The sequence below is a fragment of the Rhineura floridana genome, chromosome 12 (assembly GCF_030035675.1).
Source record: "Rhineura floridana isolate rRhiFlo1 chromosome 12, rRhiFlo1.hap2, whole genome shotgun sequence".
In the NCBI taxonomy this organism is placed as follows: Eukaryota; Metazoa; Chordata; class Lepidosauria; order Squamata; family Rhineuridae; genus Rhineura; species Rhineura floridana.
The window spans coordinates 13,008,649-13,029,733 of NC_084491.1; the positions used below are offsets into that span (position 1 = coordinate 13,008,649).

General features: G+C 45.6%; 1 protein-coding gene across 2 annotated transcripts in view; it reads left to right on the plus strand.

The window, feature by feature from the left end:
* Positions 1–16,920: 16,920 nt before the first annotated feature.
* C12H8orf58 (chromosome 12 C8orf58 homolog) overlaps positions 16,921–21,085 on the plus strand; it is a 39,723-nt gene continuing 35,558 nt past the window's right edge. Inside the window, exon 1 of one of the 2 annotated variants that reach the window (XM_061592992.1) lies at positions 16,921–16,990. In XM_061592992.1, the coding sequence (XP_061448976.1) occupies positions 16,936–16,990 (55 nt within the window). In that variant the 5' untranslated portion in view covers positions 16,921–16,935. Of the gene's footprint in view, positions 16,991–17,392; positions 17,688–21,085 lie in introns of those variants that run through there. The other variant, XM_061592993.1, reaches the window with a different exon arrangement.

Sequence of the window (21,085 nt, forward strand, 5' to 3'; positions counted from 1 at the left end):
TGCTCCCTCAACCCTCTTATTGCAATGCCACCCTTTTATTGCACAATGGATCTTGGCTCTTGGTAGCTGCGTTAGCATGGAAATCTACCCCACCTTCCTCCCCCTCCAAGACACCATACAGGTGTTGCCAAACCAAGGGGACAAAACCTTTAATATGTCAAGAGGGTGGCTGTGACCTAGTCAGGATGGAATCAAGACTGTCATTGGAGGCACCAATTCAAAAAGGCTTCAGGAAACAATTGCTATGGGAAGGAAATGTTTCCCTTGCTGTCTCAAACTGCTCCTTGTTTCCATCTGCAAGCGCTCTCCTTCTCATTTGCAACTGCTTTGGCTGGCTAATTTATCTATTTTTATTTATTTAAAACATTTCTATGCCGCTCTATCTTTGAAGAAGCTCAGAGCGGCGAACAATTCCGTGATAAAAAATACAATGTAAAAACAACAGTAGCAGCTAAGAATACCCATTTAAAACAACGTTAGATAGTAAGCCCTATACAATAAAATGATCCTAATCATCTCATAGGTAAAAGATTTCCTAATCCTTAATCCGGGTTAAAAGCAAGACGAAAAAGATATGTTTTAACCTGGCGACGAAATGCAGGGAGTGAGGAGGTTAACCGTGCCTCTATAGGCAGGGAGTTCCAGAGTCTCGGGGCGATAACTGAGAACGCCCTGTCTCTGGTTCCTACCAGATGAACTTGGGTGGAAGAGGGTATCTTAAGGAGGGAGTTATTGGAGGACCTAAGAAAACGGGGAGGGTTATAAAAAGACAGCCGGTCGGATAGATAGACAGGGCCCAAGCCATAAAGGGCTTTAAATGTCAACATCAGCACCTTGAATTGAGTCCGGAAGCAGATCGGCAACCAATGCAGATGTTGCAACAGAGGAGTTGTGTGAGCACGAATATAGGCTCCTGTTAGCATTCTTACAGCTGCACGTTGGACTAGTTTAAGCTTCCGAACTGTCTTCAAAGGCAGCCCCACGTAGAGTGCGTTGCAGTAGTCGAGCCGGGATGTAACTAAGGCATGAGTTACCCTCGTCAAATCAGATAACTCTAAAAATGGGCGCAGTTGGCGGACCAGTCTTAGCTGGGCAAAAGCGCTCCTGGGCTTCTTTGCCCTTTTGCACCCCTTCCCCTCTCCTTCCTCCGCTCAGTCACTGCAGTTCAGGATCGCATTCCAGAGGTTGATTTAATCGGGCAGGGAAGGTTTTTTTGGCCCAGCGGGCCAGACCTTTTATTTCCCTCTGTTGGACAACTTTGACAGGCACCCACATGCAGTATCAATCATCGGATGCCATGATAACATCAAGGGACTCAGGCAGGCTGTCCCACCCACCTGTCAAAATTGTCCTGCGGGGTGGGAGGGGTCTCCTTTGCCAGCAGGCTCCCAGCACTCAGCAGGATTGGACTCTCCACTCACCAGCTAATGAGCAGAGGGCTTCTGCTCTCTGCAGGGGTCTGCTTTGCCACTACACTCCCTGCAGGGAAAATGGAAATGGACTCCCTTCAAGTGAATCCTGACATGGCAACCCTAGGAATAGGGTTTTCATGGTAAGCGGCATTCAGAGGGGTTTTTACCATTGCCTTCCTCTGAGGCTGAGAGGTAGTGACTGGCCCAAGGTCACCCAGTGAGCTTCATGGCTGTGTGGGGAGTCGAACCCTGGTCTCCCAGGTCGTAGTCCAGCACTCTAACCACTACACCACACTGGGAACTTGTTGGCAAAACAGCACCCAGAAGGATTTAACCCTGCCCCCCACTGACATCACCTAGTGATGATTGACAGGTGGGCATGGTTTTGGGGAAATGGTCTGGGAGGCCAAATTGGACCAGGGTGGAGGAGACTGGTTTGCTGGCCTAAGGTGCCACACCCCTGATGTAAACCTAGGACTGCTGGATAACCAACTAGAATCAGGCTGTTTGGAACTGTGGAAAAGATTGTACTGCAGCAAAGAAAATGAGCTACTTAGGGTGTTCTTTAGTTTGGATCTCCACTTTGCTGTGCATCCATCAGGCAAGCAGTTCTTTCTTAGAATCGCAGAATAGTAGAGTTGGAAGGGGCCTATAAGGCCATCAAGTCCAACCCCCTGCTCAATGCAGGAATCCAAATCAAAGCATTCCCAACAGATGGCTGTCTAGCTGCCTCTTGAATGCCTCTAGTTTCGGAGAGCCCACTACCCCTCTAGGTAATTGGTTCCATTGTCGTATGGCTCTAACAGTTAGGAAGCTTTCCTGATGTCCAGTTGAAATCTGGCTTCCTGCAACTTGAGCCTATTATTCCGTGTCCCGCACCCTGGGATGATTGAGAAGAGATCCCGGCCCTCCTCTGTGTGACAACCTTTCATGTATTTGATATGTACATATCTCCCCTCAGTCTTCTCTTCTCCAGGCTAAACATGCCCAGTTCTTTCAGTCTCTCCTCATAGGGCTTGGTTTCCAGTCCCCTGATCCTTGTTGCCCTCCTCCGAACCTGTTACAGTTTGTCTGCATCCTTCTTGAAGTGTGGAGACCAGAACTGGATGCAGTATTCAAGATGAGGCCTAACCAGTGCTGAATAGAGGGGAACTAATACTTCAAGCGATTTGGAAACTATACTTCTGTAAATGCAGCCTAATATAGCATTTGCCTTTTTTGCAGCCACATTGCACTGTTGGCTCATTCAGCTTGTAATCAACGACAACTTCAAGATCCTTCTCGCATGTCATATTGCTGAGCAACGTATCCCCCATCTTATAACTGTGCATTTGGTTTCTTTTTCCTAAGTGTAGAACTTTGCATTTATCCCTGTTGAATTTCATTCTGTTGTTTTCAGCCCAATGCTCCAGTCTATCAAGGTCCCTTTGAATTTTGTTTCTGTCTTCCACAGTATTAGCTATGCCCCCCAATTTTGTATCATCTGCAAATTTGATAAGCATGCTTTGTACCTCCTCATCCAAGTCGTTAATAAAAATGTTGAAGAGCACTGGGCCCAGGACCGAGCCCTGTGGTACCCCACTCATTACTTCCGCCCAGTTTGAGAAGAAACCATTGAGAAGCACTCTTTGAGTACAATTCTGGAGCCAGCTGTGGATCCACCTGATAGTTGTTCCATCCAGCCCACTTTAAACTAGCTTGCTAATCAGAATATCATGGGGCACTTTGTCAAAAACTTTGCTGAGATCGAGATATATTATGTCCACAGCATTCCCACAGTCTACAAGGGAGGTTACCCAATCAAAAAATGAAATAAGATTAGTTTGGCAGGATTTGTTCCTCATAAATCCATGTTGGCTCCTCGTAATCACTGTATTGCTTTCAAGGTGCTTAAAGATTGACTGCTTTATAATCTGCTCCAGGGTTTTTCCAGGGATTGATGCTAGGCTGACTGGTCTGTAGTTCCCCGGTTCCTCCTTTTTGCCCTTTTTGAAGATAGGGACAACATGAACTCTCCTCCAGTCATCCTGCACTTCACCAGTCCTCCATGATTTCGCAAAGATAATAGAAAGCGGTTCTGAGAGTTCTTCAGCCAGTTCCTTCAACTTCAGTTCCTGTAGTTTATCGGGCCCTAACAATTTGAACTTGTTTCCTGGGAGGGTCATAGACCCTTTTTTGGGAGAAGACTGAGCCAAAGTAGGAATTGAGCACTTCTGCCTTTTCTTTGTCATTTGTTCTCATTTTGCCATCCTCATTGAATAGCTGTGCCACCATTTCTTTTCTCTGTCTTTTACTATGGATGTACCTGAAGAAAGCTTTTTTGTTGCTTTTAGCATCCCTCACTAGCTCATTTTCAGCTTTAGCCTTCCTGACACCATCCCTGCAATTCCGTGATACCTGCCTGTACTCTTCCTTTGTGGCCGCTGCCTTCTTTCCACTTCCTGTATGTGTCCTTTTTTGTTTTCAGGTCATCTCTAAGCTTTTTGTGAAGCCACATTGGCTTCTTCTGCTGTTCCCCCCCTTTTTTCCTTGTTGGAATTGCTTGCCATTGCACTTTTAGAATTTCCTTTTTTAGAAACTCCCACCCATCTTGGACTCCTTTTCTCATTAGAGTGGCTTGCCATGGAACCGTACTCACAATTGTTCTGAGTTTATTAAAATCAGCTTTCCTGAAGTCCAGGGTGCACGTATAGCTACTCTTAGCTTTTGCTTCTGTTAAAATCAAGAATTCAAGTATGGTGTGGTCACTTTCCCCCAGAGTTCCCATAACTGCCACTTCATCCACCAAATCATCTCTATTGGTTAGAATCAAGTCCAGGATAGCTGATCCTCTGGTTGCTTCCTCCACTTTCTGTAGGAGAAAGTTATCTCCAATACAAGTCAGAAATTTCTTGGAGGGGCCGTGTTTGGCAGAATTTGTCTCCCAACAGATATCGGGATAATTGAAGTCCCCCATTACTACTACATCATGCCTCCTCGAAACATTGGCAATTTGCTTTTCAAAAGTTACATTCTCATCTTCTCCTCATCTTCTTATCCTTGTCTCCCTCTGCAATATTGGGATCAAGACACCTGCTTACCTTGCAGGGTTGTTGTAATGCAGAGATAGGCAATGTGGTACACTCCAGATGCTCTTGGAGTCCAACTCCAGGGTGGCATAGTGGTTAGAGAGTCAGACTGGGACCGGGAAGACCAGGGTTCAAATCCCCACTTGGCCATGAAGCTCACTAGGTGACTTTGGGCCAATCATTGCCTTTCAGCCTAAACCAATCTCATAGGGTTGTTGTGAGGAGGGAGAATAATGTTTGTACACAGCCTTGAGCTCCTTGGAGGAAAGATGGAATACAAATATAATAAATAAGTAAATAAGCAATAAACAGACTCCTGCACTGCTAGCGGCCAGCAATGATAGGAGTTCTAGTTCAGCAACATCTGGAGGGTGCCAGGTTGGATTGCAACAAGATAATGTTTATAGAAATGCCAAGTATGATTATTCAGGAAGGTTGAGAGAGGAAGTGGCACGGGCAGCCTAGCCATTAAGAGCATTTAGCCAAGCTTTGAAGGGATAATGCCAAAACAGCCAGAGATCATGGCTCTGTGGCAGAGCCCCTGCTTTACATGCAAAAGGCCCTTGGTTCATTCTCTGGCAGCATCTCCAGGCAGGACTGGGAATGTCCCCTGTCTGAAACCCTGGAGAGCTGCTGCCTGTCAGTGTAGCCAGTACAGAGCTGGATTGACAAACGGACTGACTTGGTATAAGGCAGCTTCCTATGTTTATAAAGGGAAGGAATTTGTCCTTGGCATAGTAGGGACGCGATAAGAGAGAGTGTATTAGGAAGCCACAATACAGAAATTACAATACACCACACACACACGCACAAGAACCTTGGGAAGCCATGGCGTCATCAAGACAGCTGTACTTTTGCTTCTGTGTTTACAACAGTGGATACAGAATAGTTTCTGAATGAAGGCTAGTCTCAAAGCATGACACATGCCATCCTCACACTCGCCCACGTGATGCCTGATGGGAAAACATTTGTACAATAAAGGACAGTAGATATGCTTAGGGAGGGGTCATCATGGCTCAATGGAAGACCACATTCTTTGCACATGGAAAGCCTAAGGCCTGGTCCATGGAATCTCCAGTTTAAAGCAGCCACATGATCAAGGGTCTGGACCAACCCTGCTATAAGAAAAGGTCAAGTTGTTTGGAGCTTTTGAGCTTTGGGGGCCGGAATGCAAGTAAGGGGAAGAGCATGACAGAGGTGTGTAAAATTATGCATGGTGAGGCAGAGCTTTTGTTGTTGGTCTACACTAGAGTGTCAAACTTTAATCAGGAAGGAACGGGTTAAATTGCTTTAAAGGTGCAATGCACTTAAAGGGATCATCTCTAGACAGATTGTGGTTGTTTAAATGATTAACAGTATTTGCCTCAATTAGGTAAGGAAGGTAAGGTAAGGAAGAGACATACCTCCAGCTATATCCACATTCTACTGGATGGCTAATCCTATTAGCCAAAGTGGCATTGTTGGCTTGATCTAATGACGTCTGCCAATCCTTTCGGAGGATCTTACAACCTGCTGCCTAAGGCTCTTCCTAAGACTCTTTTTATATATATAATAATATACATATATTTTATAAAGAGCCTTAGATTTCCCGTAAGGCAGTAGATTTTTAGCAGCAGCAGCAGCAGCAGCAGCAGCAGCCTATCTCTCTTATTTCAGCCACTGGGGCATTAAATAGGATAAGGGACAATGGGACTGTACTAGCAATTTTGTGCTGGTATACTTATTTAATTACTCTCTTATTTAACGTATTTCTATACTGCCATAGCATAAATATTAAGGCAGTGTACAACAATAAAACAAAGCCCCATTAAAAATAATACAAAAAACCATGGAAGCGTCTGGCAAAGTCCCAGTATAAAAAGGTCTTTAAGAAATGCCCGAAAGTCAAAAGCGAGGATCCCTGCAGCATCTGCTGGAAGAGTGTTCCACAGCATGGGACCAGTGACTCTAAACGCCCAACTTCTGGGGAAGGCCAGTTGGGCGTCTGTACCACGGGGGAAACTAACAGCACTCCTCCTGCTAGAGGTACTGTTAAAACAATACAAATTGCTGAGGAGTTTGGATTTTCCCAGGTGTAGATAGATGCTAATCTGATGTAATGATTGTTGGAGGATCCAGAAACAGTTCTGAGCATGCCAAGGAAGAGTGCAGCACTGCAGTGCTAGTTTGCTGTTGGCTTGGCATTATGTATGACTATGAACCCAACTCCCTTCCCTAGCAAAGGTTTGTTGGACCACCCTGTCCTAGATGCTCACCAAACTAAAAAAGCTTGAGGCAAGAGCAGCTGGGAAAGAAACCAAATAAAGAAACAAGCCAAGGTTTGTTGGGTCATCTGTGGGACAACCTGCAGTTAACTTACTCAAACCCCTATTCATAATTAAATGGAAGCAAGCTCTATTTAACACTGCAAAGCTTAGTCCACCAGTGTGGATGGAACACACACACCAATGCTAAACCAACCTGCCAAAGTGTGTAAAGTCAGTTGCAATTCAGTGTGCAGCTTAGTTTACGACAGAACAATACTGCCTGGGATAGCTCTGGAGGTACCATTACTTCTGTGAAAACATGCACAGGCTCAGATCCCAAATCAGTAGTTGTCAATCTTTTCCGATCCAGGATTCTTTAACCTTGTCACAAACCATAGCTCCCACTTTTATTTTGTGTTTACTGTATGTCTGCTGTTTCTCCTCCTCTCAACTCAATCTAGAGTTGCCGATGGGTGAGAAATAAGCCAGCCTGGCCTGCTCATGTGTCTTAAAGGTAGGCTTGACAAGTAGCAGTCATTCAAGTGAAGCTTTTCCAGGTAAGGGACTACATTTGATTCACTGGTAATTTCTACTGCTGTTAGAAAGACAGCTGTAAGAGTAATTAAAAAAAACCACCTCTAAGTGATATACATAAAGCAGGAGAAAACAATTATCAGTAATACATAGATAAAAACCAGCGGATATTACAAACAAATTTACGTAACTAAATTATGTCTCTGGAAAGGCTTGCTGAAATAATAAAAGGCATCTAAAATGGCACATTAACGTTGCTAGAGGGAGTTTCATAGTGCTGGCGCTGCCACACTGAAAGACAGACTGTTAACAGTTGCAGAACAAACATTATATGACATCTGTAAAAGTGCAAGTTCTACAGACTGAAGCAGTTTCAGGTTGGCACGTATGGGGCAAGACGATCCTTGTAAACTGAACCTAAGCTGTTATGAATATGAACAACATTGAATATAACCCTGTGACTTCAAACATGGATCTTTCCTGGTCCCATATAACAAAGGAGCAGGTGAAGATGTGATTTAAACCTTAAAAGGGGGGTTATGCCATTGTGGGGAGAGGTACTGAACCTTCCTTTATGGATATTTGTGCTGCACAGCTGAACCACTGATTCTACCACTGGGCCCAACTGCGTGTATGTATGTGTTTCATCTTGTATTTCACCCTATTCATCTTGCCAAATTGCATTCGACTCTCCACTTTACATATGACTGGAACAGGCACTATTTAAACACAGGAGTCTGGCTGCCCACTTTGAGAAGAGGATGCTGGACTAGATGGGCTTTCGGTCTGACCCAGCAGGGCTCTTCCTATGTTCTTAATATGGATTTAGGATCACACTGCAATTCTCAGCAATTTAGGTAGAAGTGAATGCCATTGAGGGGATTTGCATATATGTTAATGGCTGAGCATGTAGGCCTAAACTTTAAGCTGCATCTAATAGTTGGAGCAGCTCTGTGAAAATGAACATGATCATTAGGGTTGCCAGGTTCATGGCCTGAGACTGATCCTGTATCTTTAGGAGAAGAGAAAGTCAGCCAAGTGCAGGTGTTCTTGCAACACTATAATGGGAAAAACCACAAGGTGGAATTCTCCCCTCCCCCTGCCCAACTTTTAAAGATACAGAAGACCTCTCGGAACAGGTCTTGGGAGGCTGGAGAATTCCACCTTGTGGTTTATCCCATTATAGTGTTGCAAGAACAACTGCACTTGGCTGACTTTCTCTTTTCCTAAAGATACAGGATCAGTCTCAGGCCATGAACCTAGCAACCCTAAGATCACATATTACATAGATCTCTCCCCCTTGCAGAAAAGGCCATACAGATGTGAATAAAACACCAACAACTTGTTTAACTTTCCCTAATCTAGGTTTGATGATACTACAGATTACATCTGGTAACCTCTGGCTGTTTCCTAGTCTTGGACAGGCACAGTAGAAACAAACTGATGCAAAAAAACACAAAGCCAAGGAAGGTAAAAACTTGCAGATAATTCTGTTTATAAGCATGTGGGTGTTCCAGGTGTGCTAATCTGATGAATGCAAGGCCACAGAGAGAAGGGTGACAATTTGTCATACAGATAATGATGTATGCCAGTATGAGAGATTTCCCTTTTGGAAAGGGAACCCCTTTGGAGGTCCAAAGTCTAGATATATAACCAAAGGGCTACCTTTGTGACCACATGTAGTTGAGTTCTCTGTGCAAATTTGTTTATAGCCTGATTAGGCCAGGATGAAAGCTGTAGGCCTGCTAAAAAGAATTTGGGTTTCTAATCTCCGTTTATCTTTACATGGCCATGTGTGAGCTGCTCTGAATTCCGGTTTTTCAAAGCAATAGCAGATGTCCTCATTTCCATCAAAGAGCTTGTCTTCCTTTTACAGGTACAATAATCCCCCTTCCAGCCATTGTCCCTTTCCTGCTGGTCACTTGGTAGGAGGAGACGCTATAATTTCAGTGTGGAGAGCTATTGGACTGGGAAGATACAGAGTGACTTGATTCCCAAATGACAACCATTCACTTTCCTTGCAAACTTTGGTCAATCTATTGGGAGGAGGTGGAGAGAGAAAAAAACCTGATAGTAGCCTAAGTACTTGCACCTACTCCCTTTGGTCAGTGGATACTCTCTGTGGGCAATCCTGTGTACATTTACTTGAAGCAAGCCCCATTGAACACAATAGGATTTGCTTCTAAGTAAACACTGCATTGTCTGTCTGTTTGCTGTGGCTCAAGGCTTGCTCAGCCATACAGGCAGACAAGGCAGCTGCCTAAAATGCTACAAATCAAAGAGAGTCTGCCATGCCAAAAACTTCAAACAGTTCTTGAGCCACAGGAAGCTATGAAGTTGCCTTTTTCTGAGTCAGACCATTTTATTAATTTTATTATTTGATTTATATCCCATCCTTCCTCCCAGCAGGAGCCCAGGGCAGCAAACAAAAGCAGTAAAAACACTTTAAAACATCATAAAAACAGACCTTTAAAATACATTAAAACAAAACAACGTTAAAAACATTATTTAAAAAAGCTTTAAAAACATCTTAAATAAAAAGGTTTTAAAAAAAACATATCAAAAGCAATTCCAACACATACGCAGACTGAGATAGGTCTTAACTTAAAAGGCTTGTTGAAAGAGGAAAGTCCTCAACAGGCTCCAAAAAGATAGCAGAGATGGCGCCTGCCTAATATTTAAGGGGAGGGAATTCCACAGGGTAGGTAAAGGTAAAGGTGTCCCCGCACTTATAGTGGGAGTCGTTTCCGACTTTTAGGGTGACATGACGTTTACTAGGCAGACCGTATATATGGGGTGGGTTTTGGCAGTTCCTTCCCCGGCCTTTCTTTACCCCCAATGTATGCCGGGTACTCATTTTACCGACCACGGATGGATGGAAGGCTGAGTGGACCTCGACTCCTTTTACCGGAGATTCGACTTCCTCCTTCCGTTGGAATCGAATTCCGGCCCTGAGCAGAGCTTCGGCTGCGTTACCGCCGCTTACCACTCTGCGCCACGGAGAGTACTGCCACACTAAAGCTCCGTTTCCTATGTTGTGTGCAGCGGACCTCCTGATAAGATGGTATGTGCAGGAGGTCCTCACCTACAGAGCGCAGTGATCGACTGGATATTAGGGTTGCCAGGCTCAGGGCCTGATCCTGATCCTGTATCTTTAGGAGAAGAGAAAGTCAGCCAAGTCCAGGTGTTCTTGTCACACTGTAATGGGAAAAACCACAAGGTGGAATTCTCCCTTCCCCCTGCACAACTTTTAAAGATACAGAAGACCACCTTGTGGTTTTTCCCATTGCAGTGTTGCAAGAACAACTGCACTTGGCTGACTTTCTGTTCTCCTAAAGATACAGGATCAGTCTCAGGCCCTGAACATGGCAACCCTACTGGGTATATAAGGGGTAACATGGTTTTTCAGGTATCCTGGTCCCGAGCTGTATAGGGCTTTGTACACCAGAACTAGAACCTTGAACTTGGCCTTTTAGCAAATGGGCAGCCAGTGCAATTCTTTCAGCAGCGGGGTGACATGTTGGCGATACTCTGCCCCAGTGAGCAGTCTCGCCACCGCATTTTGCGCCAGCTGCAAATTCCGAACCAACCTCAAGGGCAGCCCCACATAGAGCGCATTACAGTCATCCAGCCTGGAGGTTACCAGTGAATGGACAACAGTGCTCAGGCTATCCCGGTCCAGAAACAGCCGCAGCAGTCTCATCAAGCCGAAGCTGGTAAAAGGCACTCCTAGCCACGGAGGTCACCTGGGCCTCTAGTGACAAAGATGGATCCAGGAGCACTCCGAGGCTACGGACCTGCTCTTTCAGAGGGAGTACGACCCCGTCCAAAGCAGGCAACTGACCAATTATCCAAAGTGGGGAACCACCAACCCACAGCGCCTCCTTCTTGCTAGGATTCAGACTCAGTTTATTGGCCCTCATCCAGCCCACCACAAAGTCCAGGCACTGGTCCAGGGCTTGCATGGCCTCTCCCAATTCAGATGTTATGGAGAAATAGAGCTGGGTATCGTCAGCATACTGCTGACACCTCGCCCCAAAGCTCCTGATGACTGCTCCCAAGGGCTTCATATAGATGTTAAACAACATGGGGGACAAGATGGTACCCTGCAGCACCCCACAGCACTATTGCCAGGGGGCCGAAAGACAGTCACCCAATGCTATTCTCTGAGAGCGACCTTGGAGAAGGATCAGAACCACTGTAAAACAGTGCCTCAAATACCCATCTCACCAAGTCAGCCCAAAGGGGTACCATGGTCAATGGTATCAAAAGTCGCTGAGAGATCAAGTAAGAATAACAGGGTCACAATCCCCCTGTCCTTCTCCTGATAAAGGTCATTCATCAGGGCGACCAAGGCCGATTCATTCCCATAACCAGGCCTGAACCCAGACTGGGATGGGTCAAGATAATCTGTTTCATCCAAGAGTACTTGCAATTGCTGCGCCACAACCCTCTCAATCACCTTCCCTAAAAAGGGGGTATTTGCAACCAGTCGGTAGTTGTCACAAACCAATGGGTCCAGGGTAGTTTTTTTCAGGAGTGGTCAGATCACCGCCTCTTTCAAGGCAGCTGGAACCACTCCCTCCCGCAATGATGCATTCACCACACCCTGGAACCACTCTGTCAAACCTCCTCGGCAAGCTTTAATAAGCCAAGAAGGGCAAGGGTTGAGACAACACGTTGCTGGCTGCATCATCGCAAGCACCTTGTCTATGTCATCAGGCTGCATCAACTGAAACCATTCCCAAAAGGTTGCAGCAGACACTGGACACCTCATTGGGGACTACAGTAGATGTGGAGGGGGCATCAAGACTGGAGGCGAGCAACTTTACCCTCAAAGTGCCTTGCAAACAATTCACTGTGGGCCTCCAAAGGGTCTAAAACTCCATTTCCTGGAGTTGGTGTCAACAGACTCCTGACAATACAGAAAAGATGCGATTGAGGCACTGAAGTGGGCCTTCTTCGCCGCCCTCACCATTACACAGTAGGCACGGTTATAGGTTATAAAGTTTTACTTGTGCCTGATCAGCCTCACAGCACGTCTTTCACCACTTGCGCTCTAGCTGTCATCCAGCCTGTTTCATTGCCCTTAGCTCACTGGTGTACCAAGGTGCAAACTGGGCTCCACAATGCCAGAGAGGGCGCTCGGGGGCAACTGTGTCAAGAGCCCGACGCGCCTCACTGTTCCACAGCGTGACAAGGGCTTCAACAGGGCCACCTGCTCTTTCTACTGGGAAGTCCCCCAAGGCATTCAGGAATCCTGTGGATTCCATTAGGCTCCGGGGGCAGACCATCTTAATCTGTCCACCACTCCCTTGCAGGGAAGAATTGGAGACATAACTCTAAACTTCACCAGGAAGTGATCTGACCATGACAATGGGGTGACATCCACCACCCCCATCTCCAAACCACCCCTTCCTCCTTCTGGAACAAAAACCAAATCGATGGTGTGCCCTGCCCTATGTGTTGCGCCAGTGACAACTTCAGACAGTCCCATGGTCGTCATTGAGGCCATGAAGTCTGGAGCTGGAACACTAGAGGCAGCCCCAGCTTGGACACTGAAATCAACCAGGACTATTAGGGTTGGCCCCAGACATTCCGGGACCCTTGGGCATCAACTTGCCCTGGGTCCTGGTGTGTGCACTTGTGTGAGTTTGCATGCCTCTGCCCCCCATGAGCCCCTGCCTCCCATGTGCCCCTGCTCCCTCATGCTCCCCCACCTACCTGTCTCCTGTCTTTTAGCATTGCCATTAACCAAGATGGCAGCCACAGTTTCTCTAACGGGATGAAGCCTCCACCACCATTTTGGTTGATGGCATGTCTTCGTGCTATGTGTGCGCATCTCTGCCATCAACCAAGATGGCGGTAGGGGCTTCAGCACCTTAGGGAAACCTCAGCTGCCATCTTCATGAAGGGCAATGCTGCGGATCGCAGAAGGGGAGCGGAGGGACTCCTCAGGGTCCCCTGTAGTCCCAGGGGCCCTTGGCCAGGGCCCCACCTGGTCGCCCTTTACAATCGGCCCTGAGGACTATCATTCTGGGCTCCTCCAATACCACAGCTGAGATGGCCTTCGCCAGCTCAGTCAGGGAAGTTGTGGGGCAGAAGAGTGGACGGTACACCAGCAGCAACTCTAGTTTACTGTCTCCTCGGCCCAACACTTGTACTTGTGTTTGGTTGTAAGTCGCCCAGAGTGGCAGATTAACCTCTGCCAGATGGGCATCTAACAAATCTCATAAATAAATAAATAAACACCAGGTGCAGGCCCTCACAGCCAGCTTCATGGAGCTCAGTATTGTCTACTCTGAGTGCTAGCAGTTATTTGGGGTTTCAGTCAGTAGCTTTTCCCAGCCTGGGGATTGAATCTGGGGCCTTTTACATTCAAGGCAGATGTCCTACCACTGAGGTAAACGCCCCAGAATCAAGATGACCAACAAAACCCCACACAACCCAAACCCACTGCGCTGCCCCACTTGTTCCTTAACTATGAAAAAACCACTTCCAACTTTCTCCCAAAACCTTTTTTTACATTTACAGAGGGATGCCAATAGCAACCTGCAAGTCAATTGCCTTGCTTACAGACTCATGCAATGGTTGTACAATGATAATAAAAAAGGGATGTGTCCAAACATCCTCCCTTCCCATCCTGAAGGCTTAAATCCCTGTGATCCACTAGAGTAGGTCATCTTCATCGTTCTACGGCAGTGGGGACTACAATTATTTATTATATTATAATTATTATTTATTAATAATAAAGGAGGAAGGAGCCCAGGGCAGCATTGTATTTTATTTTATTCTCTCAACACCCTGTGAGGTAGGTTAGGTTGAAAGGTGGCAACCACCTTATGTGAGAGTTTCATGGCTGAGTGGTGATTTCAACCCAGGTCTCACCTCTCCAATACTCATAGCCACTTGCTCCCATACCAAGCAGACTCAAGGTGATTTTACACAAGAGAAGGATTGAGACCAGAGCCTGCCTTTCTATACAAGCAAGTCAGGCAGCTATTTCAATGGACGGTACTTCAGAGATGGGTAGAAGTAGTGTTGCTAGCGGACCAGAAAAACAGCAGCTGTGCCTGGCATGCCTTTAATGAGACAGTGGCTATGCAGAAATCAGCAGGTGAAACTTTTAATGGCACACAGCTAACCATCATCCTCTGCTGCAACTCAAACACAGGAGCTGGCTGCCCTAAAATGAAGCAACTGGCAGTCCAAAAGGTGCTTCCTGGAGCCCTGTGCAATGTGGCAGAGGTGCAATGCAAATGTTTCCAGAAGGGTAGCCCTTTTAGTCTGTTGTGGGAGAAAAGAACACCATAACAGCTCAACGTAAGATTCTGTATCCCTCTAAGCAAAGTGGGTGGGGTTTGGGGACAGCAAAATGGTGTGCTTGAGGCAGTTATTATGCATGCATTGCCACTGAAATAGGAACCATTCAATTCGAGGAAGAATGGAGGTGTGTCCAAATATGCTATGTATTGTTCACAGGATATGCCCTCACAGGGCTTGTTTAGGAGAGCAAGGACTGATTGATTGAGTTTATTTATATGCCACCTTTCTGCAGCTAGCAGCTTATAAGAAACATTCAAAATATCAAAATACAAAGCATTGGTGTGGGGGAAAGAAATTACTTGCAAAAAAGTAGCTGCAAAATAAAGTGGCTGCAAAAAAGGCAAATGCTATATCAGGCTGCATTAACAGAAGTATAGTTTCCAAATCGTTTGAAGTATTAGTTCCCCTCTATTCAGCACTGGTTAGGCCTCATCTTGAATACTGCATCCAGTTCTGGTCTCCGCACTTCAAGAAGGATGCAGACAACTGGAACAGGTTCAGAGGAGAGCAACAAGGATGATCAGGGGACTAGAAAGAAAACCCTATGAGGAGAGACTGAAAGAACTGGGCATGTTTAGCCTGGAGAAGAGAAGACTGAGGGGAGATATGATCGCACTCTTCAAGTACATGAAAGGTTGTCACATAGAGGAGGGCTGGGATCTCTTCTCCATCGTCCCAGAGTGCAGGACACGGAATAATTGGCTCAAGTTGCAGGAAGCCAGATTTCGACTGGACATCAGGAAAAACTTCCTAACTGTTAGAGCCATATGACAAAGGAACCAATTACCTAGAGAAGTAGTGGGCTCTCCCACACTGGGGGCATCCAAGAGGCAGTTAGACAGCCATCTATCGGGAATGCTTTGATTTGGATTCCTGCATTGAGCAAGGGGTTGGACTTAATGGCCTTATAGGCCCCTTTCAACTCCACTATTCTATGATTCTACTTTAAAAAATAAATAAATGCAAGTAAGACAAAAATAAACAATTTAGCAAATACAGAATAAATCATATTAGAAAAGACACAGACTAGACTTAAATACCAACAGAATACCAGGTGTAGGGTTTATTGTATTCCGAGCAGCATCTGCAGAACCTGGCCATAAGTACAGGGGGGGGTTCCTCCCCCCTCCCCCCCCCCCCCGGCTTGATGGCTTACAGCTGGCTCCTTTTTCTCTCCTGTAGAGGAGAAAGGGAAATGCTAGGGAGGGCAATGATGGTGAGTCCCCTTCCCAGTCTCTTAGAAGTTCTAACTGCTGGTGCAGGTCTTATTACACACCAGCTGATTTGTATCCAAGGCTAGTTCCACTCAGAGCAGGCCCAATGAAATGTGGCTAACCTTGGGTCCATTCATTTGAATGGGTCTGTTCTGAGTAGAAGTTAAAGAGGTCCTGAAGGCTGCAATCCTATCCATGTCTACTCAGAAACCCAATTGAGTTCCATGGGGCTTACTCTCAGGTAAGTATGCATAGGGTTGCAGTACTGCCCTTACCTGGAACCCTACTTCTGAGTAGACATGTATAGGATTGTGCTGTAAAAATCACAGTTCTATACTCACCTGGCAATAAGTCACACTGGAGCTTACATCTGAGTAGGCATGCCTAGAATTGGACTCACCCCATTCAAATATAGGACTTTTAAGATGGAACTCTACAGCAGCCTTCACCAACCTGGTGCCCTCCACATGTTTTATACTACAACTCCCACCAGCCTAGCCAGCACAACACAGCCTAGTCAAAACATCTGGAGGGCACCAGTTTGGTGAAGGCTACTCTAGAGGCCAAACAACACAAAAACAAGAAAGTTAATTGCGTTCCGTGAGGGAAACCAGTTATGTCTGTGGTTTGCTCATTGTATTACCATCGAACTGGGAGACTTGGAAATACAATTTTTTCAAGAAACGTTCACGCAGATACAGTCTTATTATGGTGCAAATCCTGTGCATGTTTACTTAGAAGTAAGTTCTACTGTGTTTAATGGGGCTTACTCTCAGGGAAAGTGTTCACAGAATTGCAGCCTTACTCCTACTCCTGATGAGTAAAGCTGCATAGTGATGCAGTTTATAGAAGGGTAGCCCTTTAAGTATCTTGCAGCAAAATCAAGAGTCTTGTGGCACCTTAAAGCACGCATACATTCACATTGATCCAGCTACGTTGATGTACTAAATTGATCTACTGACTGGTGGTGTATTTGTACCTGCTTATGAATGTAACAAGACAGGATGGTCATAGGAAATTATCTTATACTGGCTCAGTACTGTCTACACTGACTGGCAGCAATGCTCCAGGAATTCCAACAGGATTCTCTCCCAGCCCTTCAAGAAGATGAAAGCTTGAACCTGGGCCCTTCTGCATGCAAAGCAGATGTGTTGCCACTGAGCTTGGCACCAAGTTTTTAGCGGAGTGGGGTAGGACTTATCCTTACTGTATTGTTGGTTGACCATTTTGGGGATTTTGTATTGCACTGAATCATTTTTAACCGAGCTTTTAAGAATCCATTGACCTCTTTTTTCCTTTAATGTCAGCGGTACAGAAACTTTTGCAAATAAATAAATTAAAATAAAATAATGGCTAACATATTTTATCGGGGTAGAAGCCCTTGGGGATGACGGTCCACTTCATCAGATGCACGACGGACTCTCGTCTGCAAAAGCTTCAGCCACAATATCGATTTCGATTAGTTTGTCACAAGATCCTGCGCGGATTTTACCGCGTAAAACGGAGAGCAGCCGGCGCTCAGAGTCGCGCCGTTTCCTGAAATCAAAAAGAGAGTCTCCTCTTTTCTGGGGAGACCCTCCTGCCCAGCGCAGGGTCTCCCCCACAGATCCATACCGCCTTGTGCTTTCTCCCCTCCCTCGGGGGATGGGATGGCGGGGAGGGGTCCTCGCTGGCCCTGGGAGTGTCCCAGGCGGCGTCATGCCGATCGCTCCCTGTATAAAGCCCTCGAGCGACCGAGCCGGGCATCGCTCGCCCTGCACCTTCTCTGCGTCCCTCGCGCCGTGAGGTAGAAGCGCTTGGAAGCGGCTGATCGCACCCGAGGCGCCCCCTTCCGGGAGATGCTCCGAAGGCGGCGAGTCTTCTTGATGGAACCTCGGTGGCGTCGAGGTGAGTGTCTGCCCCGCCACCGCCACTGCCACTTCCTCCCTTCCATAGCCGCTGAGCGGCTGCGGTGCATAAATAGCAGACCGCTGGTGGCTGCGACCCCGCCGGCTCTCCAGCCCTTCTTGGCGACTCTGGAGACGCACGGCCCCTGCTAGAAGAGCTGGGAAGGCCTCGCTGTGGGCTTTCGCGCCTGCGCCTGGTACCGGTTCCATTTAAAGCGTTTTCACACGTGACGCGAAAAAGCGTGTCTGATTATTCCTGTACCTTACACCTTGGCTAGGTACCGCTTGTGCAGGCCGTAATCTAGAGCAAGGCTTCCCAAACTGTGGCCGACCCCCTGTGGTCCATGGCGCGGCCGCATTAAAAATTCGTCTTGATTTTTAATGTGTGTTTGTATTGCTTCCTTTGTTGCTCACATTGTATTTTACTGCATTATTAACTGAATTATTGGTTTTATTTCTTATATTGTGCTTTATTTCTCATACGGTATTTTATTGTGTTATAGTTTGCATTCTGTGGCATTCAGATTGTAATGCGATAGAAAACAATAAGTGAAATGAAAGAAGCAAGAAAAATGCAATTTAAAAATCATATTTCAATTTTCAAGTGGTCCATGGGCGAAAATGTTTGTGGACCATTGAGTTAGAGCCCTTTCCTGAGATGATGCAAAAGAGGCTTTCTCTTATACTGTGCTGCGTGTGAATGCTGTAAACAGTGCCATCCTATGAACGCTTAGTCAAAAGGAAGCCCAAAGCGTTCAGTGAGGCTTACCAGGAGCAAGTGTACATAGACTTACTGAAACAAAAAACACCAAATGGCTGTTGGGATTGCATGCTGGCCCGTGGCCATGCAGCAGGGGTCTGCAAGCATGTCCACGTTAAATGTTCATACTGATTTTTAATTCCATTTTAGTGCTGCTTTTCTTTCTTATACTGCATTTTTTAAAATTCTGTGGAATGCAATGAAATACAACATAAGAAATCAAAGAAGCAATAAAAACACAACTAAAAGTCAGCGACTAGCGCAGCGCATTACAATTGCTGCTACAAAGAGGCAGAAAAAAATCATTAAGCAGTCCACCAAGACCCTCAGCAATTTTCAACTGGTCCGTGGGGAAATACAGTTTGGGAACCACTGCTGTACAGGGTAATACTTCTTGGTATGTCCCACTCTAGGGACTCTTACAGGGAGTAAGGCACACTGAACCTGGAGGTGTCTGCACACTGAGAAAACATGCACAGGATATATTTGTTCTTTGTACTGAACTTTAAAAAAAACAAACCAATAGCAACCACCACCATTGTAGAAGCAGTACTTCAAAAAATAATATTGCTTGTGCTGTAGTTCTGATAAATAGAAAAGCAACACCTATATTTATTTATTTAAAACATTTATATGCTGTTTATAATCATTTGCATTTCTAAGCAGTGAACATAAAAACAAACCAAATATAAACTAAACAATAGAAGAATAAAATCATCAGAACCATACATTGACTTAAAATGCCTGCTGGAAGAAGAACGTTTTAGTCATATGCCTGAAGTTCAATCTCAACTGATCGAGATTAGGAAGGAGTTCCACACCCTGAGACCATTATGCTGAAAGCAGGCCTGAGCCATGGGGGACTGCCAACAGCGACTAACCCAAAGATCTCAGTGACTGGACCAGGATATAAGGGATCAGGTAGTCCTTAAAATATTCTGGACCCAAGTCGTTAACAGCATTGTCAATTAATTCAAGAACCTTGAACCTGGCCTGGTAACATATGGGCAGCCAATGCAAAGTTTTAAGCGCTGAAGTTATGTGTCGTGCCCATCAACAGCACTTTGTACCAGCTTGGAGCTTCTGGTCCAGCTGCAAGGGTTGCCCCACATAGAGTACATTGCAATAATAAACTCTTACAGTTAATAATACAATATATATATATCATTTTTAAATTGTGTATATTTCTGCCAAACTTGGGTTTTTGTATGTATGCTGTAGGATGCAGAAAAGACAAAAAAGAAAAAAGTCATATGGGGGTGTGTGCTGTCTAAATGGGCTTTCTTTGCTTTCTCTGAGAGCCAGCGTGGCGTAGCAGTTAGAGTGTTGGACTACGACCTGGGAGACCAGGATTCGAATCCCCACATAGCCATGAGCTCACTGGGTGCCCTTGGGCCAGTCACTGCCTCTCAGCCTCAGAGGAAGGCAATCGTAAACCGCCTCTGAATATAGCTTACCATGAAAAGCCTATTCATAGGATCGCCATAAGTTGGAATTGACTTGAAGGCAGTCCATTTCCATTTCCGTTTCGCTTTCTCTATTGCATTTAATGATATTCATGTTTGCACAATTGTGCAAGGAGGCTCAAAGGTGCATTTAATGCCTTTGGTGAAGAAAAGGGGTGTATATGTGTGCATGTAAGGACCTTGAAATAATTTGGCCCAGGGTAGCTGGCAAACTGCTCCTGGGCTGTTGTGTTTTATTTTCAGTACGTTATTCTCATTATTTTGAAACACAACTACCTTGCAAAATGTGTCTCTTGTTTTCTGGGAGGAAAAGTTGCAGAAGATATGAAATTACAAGCTGCGGACCAGATTTAGAAGAAGAGCTTCATTCCAATGTTTGAATGCTTACCTCCAGACCATAGGAGGACTTTCTCTTTGTTTAACTTTGGTGGTTTAATTGGTAGAGTCTCAGGCTCTGGGCTGGAGAGGTTTGGGTTCAAATTCCCATTTCAGTCATAAAGCTAAGGGGGACTGGGCCAAGGTCACCATTTCTCAGCCGAACTGATCTTGCGGGGTTAAAACAAGATAAACACCATGAATGCCACCCTGAGCTGCTTGGAGGAAGGGTGGGGTATGAATATGATTAATACAATTTTAAATAACATTTGGCCTTAGATTAGGGGGTCCCAAACTGTAGTCCACAGACCACCAGTGGTCCATGAGCTTCATTCAGGTGGTTCATGGCATATCTGTAAAACTACAATTTAAAATCATACAGTATCTAGCACAGCACATTATAATTGCTGCAACAGGAAAATATTTAGTGGTCTGTGAGGAGGGCCTTTTTTCCACCACATTTAAGTCCCCCTACCTTGGAAGATGCTATCATTCTAAAAATGGAGGGCTAATACCCATCCATACAACAGGTTGCATGGATGATTTAGACTTCAATCCTGTGTACCCTTTCTTGGGAGTAATCTCCACTGAATATAGTAGGTCTATCTTGTGCTTAAACATAGGGCTACTCTGTTATTTGTTTACTGACAAGCAAATCTGAATGTGTGCTTGATGTGGCAGACTTACTCTCCTGTCCAGTTTTTTCAGAGCTGGTTTGGCTTTGCACTCAAGAAGGAGCAGAACTGGACTGTTGTCTTTGCTAAGTTTGCAAAAAGCTTCTATTTAATATACCGAAAT